This window comes from Streptopelia decaocto, assembly GCF_964273445.1.
Source record: "Streptopelia decaocto genome assembly, chromosome: 1".
NCBI lineage: Eukaryota > Metazoa > Chordata > Aves > Columbiformes > Columbidae > Streptopelia > Streptopelia decaocto.
Genome location: NC_138663.1, coordinates 85,144,794 through 85,155,301, shown reverse-complemented (window position 1 = coordinate 85,155,301; position 10,508 = coordinate 85,144,794). Strand labels below are relative to the sequence as shown.

The 10,508-nt window shown below is 45.8% G+C and overlaps 1 protein-coding gene across 1 annotated transcript; it reads right to left on the bottom strand.

Annotated features, from left to right (window-relative positions):
* Positions 1-27: 27 nt before the first annotated feature.
* On the bottom strand, positions 28-8,815 carry LOC309437359 (solute carrier family 25 member 33-like). Its single transcript, XM_082047707.1, has 7 exons — positions 8,656-8,815; positions 3,436-3,612; positions 2,948-3,025; positions 2,527-2,627; positions 1,824-1,890; positions 1,343-1,626; positions 28-1,243 (listed from the first exon to the last, which is right to left on the bottom strand). The coding sequence occupies exons 1-7, from the start codon at positions 8,745-8,747 to the stop codon at positions 1,044-1,046; spliced, it is 999 nt and encodes a 332-aa protein (XP_081903833.1). The 5' UTR covers positions 8,748-8,815; the 3' UTR covers positions 28-1,043.
* Positions 8,816-10,508: the final 1,693 nt, after the last annotated feature.

The window sequence follows — 10,508 nt, the reverse complement described above, 5'->3', positions numbered from 1 at the left end:
GAGAGGAACAGAAGGCCTACCAGCCTGTCACAGGCAAGTGTAATGCAGCAAACTGAATTCTTGATTACAGAAAAAAATAAGGCTCTTTCCGTACACTTAGTGTATCATCAACAGAAACAGGCCAAATCCTCAGATTCACCCATCTTTTCACCTGATCCACCTTCTTTACCAGCATAAAACAGTACTTTTCACACCAGGGTGTCTAGCTTGTATAATAGCAGAACAGCCCCAGTACTTCTGAGGGAAGGCAGTGTCCTCCTCTTTCTGTTGGAAATGGAAGGGATGGAAAAACAACAGATATTGGCAAAGCATGGCTGTGAGCCCAGTAGTAGTTGCTCATGTAGTGCTTCATAGCATGTTGTGCTTCTTCCCTTGATGCACTTGGTCTGATTAGTCAGACCCTGCAAGACAAAAAGAGGCTGTCAACTGCCTGACACATCTTGGGGCAAAGGCTGCAACATGTTATGGACCCAAAGGAAGATTCTGCCATAGGATATTTGCTGGTAGCCAAGGCTGAGGAATTCTCCTTACAGGCAGGAAGGCAGCACAGCAGGTGAGAGTCTAAGAGCCCCTCTGAGGGCATTAAAGGTCTCAGCATGAGATCTCTGCTTGCTACAGTTCTCTCCGCCCTAGCCTGTCTTCATGTCCAACTGTACCCACATATGGTTGTGACTGGGTGCAAAAGAAGTGAACGTGCTAAGGCTGTCTAAGATACTCTTACGCTTTCTCCTTTGTCTCCTTGCCAGTAAATTCCATGCCCTTGTTTAATACAAAGAACTTACAGCAGGCACTGTCAAACCAGTGCCCTGACACCTTGAAACACCAAAATAATTCAAGTCTCCAGAAAGAAGAAAGGCAACATTTTGCACATTGGAGCAAAAAACTTTGCACAAAATAGTCTTATGTCCCAAGCATGCTATGCCTGACCCAGTTCTGATATGCTATGAAAAGCACCACCTCTCAGAGCAATGAAAAAAACTGAGTCTCAGGACCATGAAGTCCCTGTATCTCTACACCAGCCTCAGCCAGGTGCTACAGCATGCTCACAAGGTGGAAGAGGCCAAATGTATGATGAGTTCATAGGTAGCCATCATGATAGCTGTGTTTGGGATCTGGCGGATCAAGTGAGCCAGGAGCCCTCGGTATAAAGCCAAGGGTCCCTCTTCATGGACCACAAGCTGCAGAGTCTGTACAAAGGAACGGTATCGTGACCCTTCTTCTCGCAACCGTGTCCGAATGACCTCTGGAGAGACAAAAAGGGAAGTGACATTAGCAGATGGATGCTACAGGCATGGCATCTCCCATCGAGGGGAAAAGAAGCAAAGAGAGCGGACCCACTCACCATGTGGATATGCAATGCATGAAGCACATGCTTTGGAGACAGCAGCAGCTCCCATTAGTCCAAAGAAATCATGGCTGTTTGGTGAAAGTGTGAGTGGTGGGGAAAGGGAATGATGGCTGTTTCTCAGCTGCTGTTTGAGTGCTTCATAGATGACAAAGTGTATGATGGTCTCCGACACTCCAGCATAGGAGGCAGTAATACCACGGTAAAATCCACGAAGGCCTTCAGTATGGTACACATGCATGGCACATTGGAGTGCATTGCTGGTCATCTCCCCCTTCACCCTGGAAAAAGCAAGGAGGGTTAGAATGGCATACTACTCCACTGACCTATAATGCTTTTGTGAACACAATGTATGAGTCTTCCCCAGCATGCCTTGAAGACTATGTTCTGATGGCAAGTCACAGACCCCTACCCAACCCCACCCCCAAACTAGTCCTGATCTGACACAGAGTGGCTCTGCACTGCTAGCCTACCTTACCTGGCTTCCAGCTGCATCCTGGTTTTCACTAACCAGATAGGGTTGGTGAGTGTTGAAGAGGTAATGCCTGGAGAACAGAACAGGAAGACAGCCATGAGCACCAGGATCACACTGACAGTTTGTGAGGAGGTGCTGATCTATCAGCTCTCCCAATTCTGCTTGGCAAGCAGCAGGCAATTGCAATTTGAGAATGACCTTGAGCTCCCACGGGAGAAGAGACATTTAAGGCAGACCCTTTGATTCTCCTCCTCCCCGATTCCAGCCTTTGTCTGGGGGTAATTAGCTCCTCTGCCTCCAACCCTACTACAGGCTCTGGTGTTACAAAGAGGCAGGAAACAATGGGCTAAACTTGCAAGAGTGAAAGATTTTGTTAGAGAACTGGGATATATCAAGAGAAATCATTCTGTGTATGGTCTAAATTACACATTGCCTTCTCCCTTTCACAGCTGAATGGAACTCTTTTCCTGATAGCAGCTGAAGGGCTAAAGACTAGATCCATTAGTTGAAGAGATGAGCCTAACAAGAATGAAGAGTGAGAAAATGGTTTGGTTACCCAAGGAACTCACTGTTCCAGGTGTGGAGGGAGAAAACTGCAGAAGAGAGAGCAGGACTGATGGAAGCAGCAATGGGGAAGGAATTAAATCCATTTACACTTAGAGACAGAAAGACCCCTTGGCTCTGATTTGAGACAGAATAGACTCACCTGCACAGGCTGCTGATAGCATGTGTACTTTCTTGGACTCCGGTACAAGGACAGCATTAAGCCTCTCCTTAACACCAGAATAGGCAGCAAAATATATAGCCCTGGTTAGAAAGAAATACAGAAGAGGTTACAACTCATCTATGAGGAGCAGAGATGGCACTGCCGTGGGAGTCTCACTCCAACTTTTCTTACTCCCAGCACAGGTTTGTCCAGTGTGACATCAGACACCATCTACAGACACCAACAGCAATCACCTTATCTTACAACTATGATCAGAAATTCCAGAAAATGTCTGTGTGAGGCAGTCCTGTGGCACAATGAGCACATGGCTCAGACTGCTTTCAAAACGTGGAGCAATAGCTGCCATGAAGGTCCTTTAAAAAGCGTATAGCATGAGCTATCCTCAGGAAGCAGTACTCACCGGGAGGGTGCAACCCCAACAAGGTTTGGACCCAGACCTCGGAACAAGGATCGTATGCCTTCCTTCTCAAGGATGTCCCTACAGAAGGACATAAACAGAGAAATCAGCAGAATAACTAAGCTGGGGGCTCTCCTGTTCTTCAGTACTTCTTGTATCATCATCTCCTCACCTCCTGTGTTATCCTTTTTCTGCCCTACTCTGTCCTTCACTCATTTCCTCCTTATCTTGCTGACACCAGCACTCTGGGCCTGATCAAACCACTAGCTGAGAAATTTCTCACAGTCCCAAAAGCTGCCTTGCAGACTTAAGAGTTCAAATCACAGATCAACTGTAAGAAGCAGATGCACCTGTGCTCTGATAAAACTTCCTACTGCACTTGTGGTTTCCAGATCCTCATCTTAAATGTTACTTCCCTCTCTCTCTCTCTACCTGATGGCCAAATCTTCACCTCGGTGGTGCTAACATGCACAGTGCCCTATCCTACTCACCTCATCAACTTGAGCATTCCAGGAGACGGTGAGGTGGCGTTCATCAGCCTCACACTCATCCCTGGCAGGTGTATCTCTGAGAGGCACAGAGGCCGCAGTGTCAGTTGGGATGACTGCAGACGTGTCTTCACCACTTCCAGGGGACATGTCAGGATGGCTCCAGCTGTGCCACCACATCTAGGGCATAACAGAACATATAAGAATGAGCCCTGTGCAGGAACAGGGCAGTAATTCTGATCTTGCTCGTCCACAACCTCTCCCCTCTAGGACAGGAGGTTAGGTCCCCCAGTCTGCATCACACATGGCCTCCTGCTCTGACACTGATTAATGTAATAATGGCTTAGCTTGTGACTTTTTCTGGCAGCCTCACTCTGAAATCTCACTCAATATTTGAGATAAACAGTCCCAAGTCCATGGGGACTCAGCAGTCCCTCAGCTCAAAGCTGCTGATCTTTGAATTCAGAATTTCCCAGAGCAAACATTTCTGCTGCCCAACCTTGCTGCAATGCCTTCTGCTGAGATCACCAGGCACTGTCCCTCACACCTCCACACAGTAGCACTGGCTCAGACAGGGGCAGCACAAAATTCTCCCACCCCTCAGCCTGCCTGTGTCTTCAACCCATAACCCACATTTGCAAGGCTCTGTAAGCAAGATCTGTATTTTCTACCAACAGTCAGGCTCACCCCCAGCTTGAATTGCTTACTAAAAGCAGACCCTGACCTTCAGCAGACAGAAGCTATTTTTGGAACTCATGAGCCATCACCATCAATCAGCCTAGTCACATCTCAGTAATGCTGAAAGGACCTGTATCTCCATTCTCCCTTTCTGCCACCCAGGGACAAGTCAGAACCAATACGTTCGGTTCTCAGCTTCCGCCCTTCAGATCATTGGACTCACAAGTCTGTTATTCTAGAGGATGCTCAATACCTGAAAGACTGTTTTGAGATCAATTTGCATGGAACAACCATGCAAGAGGCTTTGATGAATGGACAGTTGCTCATATCTGGTACAGCCAAACTCACTTCATTTCACAACAGATGGAGGCTTAAAAAAAGCTCGCTCTGCTCCAAAGACGGAAAGCCAACCAAAGCACTACAAGATATCAGAGGACAATCAAGTATAACAATGGAATTACATATGATAGCACAGGACACCCAAAGGCCAGATTTCTGAAGAATTATTTTGAAAAAGTCTATACAGCTCAGTGCACACATATATTGCTCCCACAGCCTTTGCTCCTAGGGCTTCATTTACTATTGCCTGTTGGTTAGGATAAAAAAAAAAAATAAAGTAAAAGGACACCTGGAAGCCTATTGCAATGAAGTCCAAGAGCTTAAGATCTGGCAGCTAGAAGGTGATGCAGCTACTGATACCAGTAAGTAGCAACTAGTTATGTTACTCCATTACACTCATGCTGCTTTGTCAAGCCCTTTGTAGATATATGCATTGGTGATGACTTGCAAAGCAGCTGATCAGCAGCAATTTCCCTCAGGAGATATGATGAGTAGCGGGAGTCTGGGATTAGGTAAAACACAACCAAAGAACTCAGCTCAGGCTCAGAAGACAACAAAAAGCAAAGCAGTAAATGTCTCGGCTCAGGTTTTCTGCATGAACAAGCTCATCAAACACGGACACCAAAACAGTCTACATAGCAATCCAGGTGTCACATGAAGCAGGACCTGCTTTTACAAAAGCCATGTTGATTCTTCCCATGTAGAACATATTAATTCAGGGGTCTAACGTTCCTAACAGGAACGTTACCATGGTTTCTACTAATTTGCCTGATACAGGCTCCAGACTCACAGGCCTGTTGTTTTCTTGACCAGAAGTGTAGTTTCCAGTTCAGGAGAAAATTGAGTACAGTGGTGACAGATCAAGATGTCTAAGAAGTCTGAATAGAGCAGTGTCAACTTCTTATCTAAAAGCTGAGGAAAAACTACAACAGGACAACATTTAGAGAAGCAATTGCCTGGACACAACTTTATGTAATGTGTTCGTAATATCTCATTCCTCCAAGAAGTCCACACCTGAGCGTGGCCAGGATATGAATTCAAACCCACGCCTCCAGTAGATATACAAATTTCCCGAGTTAAAGTTTCTCAAGATACTGATATGTATAGATAATAGAAAATAATTTTAAAAGCTATAGTAAGAGTTAAAGAAATTGTTACTCATCACAAAGACATGAAATATTTTTCATTCCAATACTAATGAAGGCAAAATTGAACAAAATCTAGTTGGAACTAACATTTTAAAATCAGCAGGCACAAAAAACCCATGGCCATGGATATTAAAAATAGCTGATTGAAGAGACTTTATACCTACAGATTTAAATGCTTAAGAAATGTTAGGGGCCTGTGGAAAAGTCCTAATGTCTAACAGGATTTTAAAAAAACACTCCAGAGAATTATGGAATCAGATCACTATAAACTTAAAAACCACTTCGTAGTAATCAATGCAGGGGAGGGCTATATATAATTTTTTTTAAACAAAATGAAAATAAATGCCGGATTCTACAAAGATGTAACATACTTCAGTTCTGCAAAAAGTGAGCTTGATATCTCACAAAAACACATTTAGAACCTTAGCACTCTGTCTACAGCATAGATGCTAAATGGATTAAAATCAGACCACAAAATCTCAAAAAGAAGGAAAAAAAATAGCCCCCACTCTTTCCCTGCCCTGAAACCAGTTGTCAGTAAAGAATCAAACAGCAGTGCTCCAGTAAGAGTCTAGGAAAATCACTTATGGACTAGACGCAACAATTTCCCATCTTTCCACCAACAGGCAGGAGGTAACATTTTACTTTTCATAAAATCCATTGGTGACAAAGATTGTCACAGTACTGAGCAAAGCTGCAGTGACTGGCAAACAATGAAAAACACATGGAACTGAGCAGCCACCAAGGGTCCTTATGCTGGGCTTAAGCAGACCGGTTTAACAAAACAAAAACCCTGAAGTCATTACTCTGGAAGCAGGAACAAAAGCAATTCCTGCAAAATATGATGAAGAACAACAGCTGACAATCAGTACAACATGTACTCCCAGAGCAAAGTAGTGGCAAAAAGATCTTACTTTCATATTTCAAAAGAAAAACTGGAAAGTTTGAGATGGCAGGAAAAGAGGATTAGTTGAGAGAAACACAAAAACCACTATTAACATTTTTTAATGATCTGAAAAGGGTGTGAGAACATGCACAGAGGTGACAAGGTTTACTGGTAATTCACATTTTAGCCCTTACTCAGGGTAGCCAAAAATTGAGATGGCTTGAAAATCGTCAGTTAAAAATAGCAAGGCTAGCTCAGACAAATCTGTTAAACCAAGTTTAACCAAGATTCTGCCTAGGACACAGGTAAATAAAGATCACCTACAGAAAAGCAGGAGAAATACTAGTCTCCAGAACACTCTCCCAGCTTCCTGCAAATTTCAGCTCAGGAACTTCATCAGCCAGAAATGTTACATTGCATTTAGTAGCTTTCAACACTTCATTTTTCATTAATCTTTTTAAAATGCTTTCTGGACTCATAAAAAAACCTTGTATTTCTTAATATCCTATGGCCAGGAATCCCACAGTTTAACTGCACACTGTGTTAAAAGCTATGTTCTTGCATTAGTTTGGAACAAACCTCTCACAAGTTTCATCTGATGATCCCCAGTTCTTGTACGAGAACATATCAAGCAAACAACTGTTCTTTCATCAATGAGATCTGTTTAATTAGGTGAAACAATAATATTAACTATATACTGCAGAAATCATCTGAACTTCTTATTCATCTCTTGTTCATCTTATCTCCCGGGTTTTAATTAATTGTAATTCAAGGATTATGCTTAATGGGTGAGGACAGGATACAGACTGCCAAAGCTCCCACTAGCAACACTCCTGTCACTAGCCAAACTCTCACAGTTTTTCAGGAGCCAAAGTGGAAAATGAAGGTGACAAAAAGCTTAAGAAGAAAGCTAAGAAATATGAAAAAATATATTTTAAAAGGCTAAGATGCAGCGACTATATAGTTCAAAGAATAAATTAATAAAAGAGAACAATACAGATAAAATGACAGTGGCAACAGAGAGGGTAAGTACATATAAGCAAAGATCAACATAGCACAACAACTGCATTAGCTGCAGAAAACTGGAAATCTACTAATTAAGGGCAATTAAATGATGTGTTTTATTGCACATGATACAACGCAGACCTCACTACCACATGGACTTGTGGAATTTGGAAAGGGATTAGGTGGCTCTCTGGACAAGGGGGTTCTGCAGTTACTCAGAAAAGCCCAGAGGACCACAATATCTTTTGGTTTAGGACATCATAAACTTAAACCTCACTGTTTTGAGACTTAAATTATACATGTTTCTTAAAGACAGGAAGGGTGAAACGCAGTGCAAGAATGGACTTGCTCAAGGGCACACTGCGAATTCACAGGCAGTGCCCTGGCGCAGCTCTAAACACACGGCCCACCAGAGTCAGCCACACTATTTAAAGCCAGAGAAGACATGCAGGAATCTCAGCCATGCGATGGTGGAAGGCTGGCTACTCTCCTAAAGACAAGGGTGCTCCACCATTTCCTCCACTGAAGAGGCCCTGTGGTGCCTCTCACTCCCTCGTTCGGCACCTTGCTTCCCTTGCCCGCCATCTCCGGTAAACTCAGACTGGATAACATAGCAGGTGAAGGCCCCCACGTCTCACAGGGAGGCTCCCCTTCCCTTCTTCCCGAACTGCACAGCTACAGGTTCACCGTGGCGGACAACGCGCCTGCACTTACAACTGGCACAGCAAGGCCAGCGCGGGTGAGGATTATGGGGCAAGTGGGGCAAGGCAGAGTGTCCTCTTCGCCAGATCTCTGGCAGCTGCTAAAGGACGTGTGCCCCACCGTCCCCGGCACAAAGTGCGGCCGCGACGTGAGGCCCGGCCGCAGCGAGCACCGGGGCAAGCCGCCGCTGTAGGCCTCGCTCCTCAGGGGCGGGCAGGCCGCCCGCAAGCCAGGGCGGCAGCCGGAGGGAACACGCCGGCCTGGCAGCAGGCGGGAGCACAGGACGGGTTCGGAGCAACCCGGGGAGAAGGCGCTGTAGCCGTGGGGGCCACGCCGACCCGGGAGAGGAAGACGGCCCGCGGGTCCGGCGAGGCCCCGCGCCCAGGGCAGCCTCGGGTTGCCCCCGGCTACGTGTCCCGGAGCAGAGGCCGGCGGACCCCGGCCGCCCCGCGCGGGGATACTCACCCTCCGGCGAGCAAGTGGAGCAGGGTGCTGTGCTGCGGCATATCCCGGCGCTCTGCGCCGCCTCCCGAACCCCACCACCCCCGAGCCGCCATCCGGCCGCCCCGCGCATTGGCTCCCGGCCGGCCGGAGGAGGAGCCCGGGCGGCCGCGGGACCGGGCCCGCCAGCTGCGTAAGCTGGGTTGGGGGGGGGCGTCCTGCAGGGCTGCAGCTCCTGACATCCCGGCGTGTCCCGCCTGATGGACGGTGCCTCCCCCCAGTGTGTTCTCTGGGCTTGTAATAAGTGATGGTCAAAATTGTTATTGTTGAGCAAATCGAGTAGGATTCAATCATATTATGCATATTGTTGTAAGCAATAACTACGCTTGTGCAAGATTGATGATGTTTTGTAGAACTTTGTAATAGTAATTAGGTCAACATCTGGAGGAAACCGGATAACAGAACGCCCGGATGGTGCAACTGATAACAAAGTGCCCGGATGTTGCAGCGGATAACAGAGCACCTGGATAGTGCACCGGATGACAGAGCGCCCAGATGGTGCATCAGATAACAAAGCGCCCGGTAGCGCGTGGACATTGTCGACTAGCCAACCAGGGGTTAATTCGTCAAGGTGTCCCAGCGCGTGAACGAGTGAATAACATATAAAAGCACATACGGAAAGCTGAGTGTTTGTGCCCGTTGGCGGAACCGAGTTCCCCCGGTCATCCAGCGCTGTTTTGCCTAATTACCGCTTGCTTTAAATTTGCTTGCTTAATAAAATTAATTGATTAGCTCAAAAACTCGTCTTCATTTATAACAGGCTGAACCCAGGCCTCGCTCCCGCTGAGGTGCACTCCCTGCTCCGTCCTTTTTGTGCTCTCGTTTCTCTCCTTGCAGATTTTAGCCTGCTAATACAGCTCCTTTGGCCCAGCCACTCAAAGATCTTTCATTAAAAAAACTCGAAAGAAACCTTATCTTTGTTTTGCAAGTGAGGAGACCAAGGCCGAAATGGCAAAATAATGTCTTTGAGATCAGCTTGTGGAGAAGTTGATGGGTCCAAGAGCAGAGCCTAGTCATTCCTGAGTCTTATCCATGCTCTGTTGGGACCACAGATGCTTCCTCAGATGTTTGGTTTTATATTAAAACAGGCCAAGTGTTTCAGACAAAAAACAAAACAAACCCAACAAAACCAACTAACCAAAAGACACCCCCCCCCAAAAAAAAAAAAACAACCAAACACCAACCAACCAACCAAAACCCAAAACCCAAACCAAACCAAAAACCACAAAAAGCTCTGAACAAAATAAACCCATGATTTTGAAGTTTGGAGGATCAGTGTGTCAAGGATGGGGAATATTCAGGCCCAAAAGATCCTTTGTTGCTTTTGCAAATGAAAAGTTTCAGATGGTGTCACAGTTCACAGAATATCATCTTCCTTGGAAAAAAGCAGAACATACATCAACATCATGCTATTGCCAAAAAGGCACACATTGTATCAGTTTGTATGGGTACAAGGATAGTCTGTAGGTCAGATGAAATAAGCTGTCAGATCAGCTCTATTCCTGTGACTTCTGTACTTACAGCACTGAGTGACACAAGACTGAGTGTCTAGTGAGCAAAGCTGCAACAACTGGCAAATAACAAAAAAAGCACATGTAACAAAAAAACTGAGCAGTCACCAAGCCTCCTTATGCTGGACTTAAACAGACTGGTTTAATAAAAACTTGTAATGCTTCTACAAAATAGGCAAATGTGGGAAAGTGAACCCACAGAGGGGAACAACTCACCTGGGCCATCCAAGCAGGAGGACTGAAAAAATTGCATTGTGTAGCCTAGAGAAGAAGGAATTGAGGGAAACATGGCAAATGACTTCAGGC

Excerpts from the sequence above, each read along its gene's own strand:
- LOC309437359 (XM_082047707.1), bottom strand. The coding sequence starts at position 8,747 with ATGGCGGCTCGGGGGTGGTGGGGTTCGGGAGGCGGCGCAGAGCGCCGG. Across the intron at positions 3,613-8,655 it reads CTCCACTTGCTCGCCGGAGG|ATGTGGTGGCACAGCTGGAG; the intron begins GTGAGTATCCCC and ends GTTATGCCCTAG. Across the intron at positions 1,891-2,526 it reads GCTATCAGCAGCCTGTGCAG|GCATTACCTCTTCAACACTC; the intron begins GTGAGTCTATTC and ends TCTGTTCTCCAG.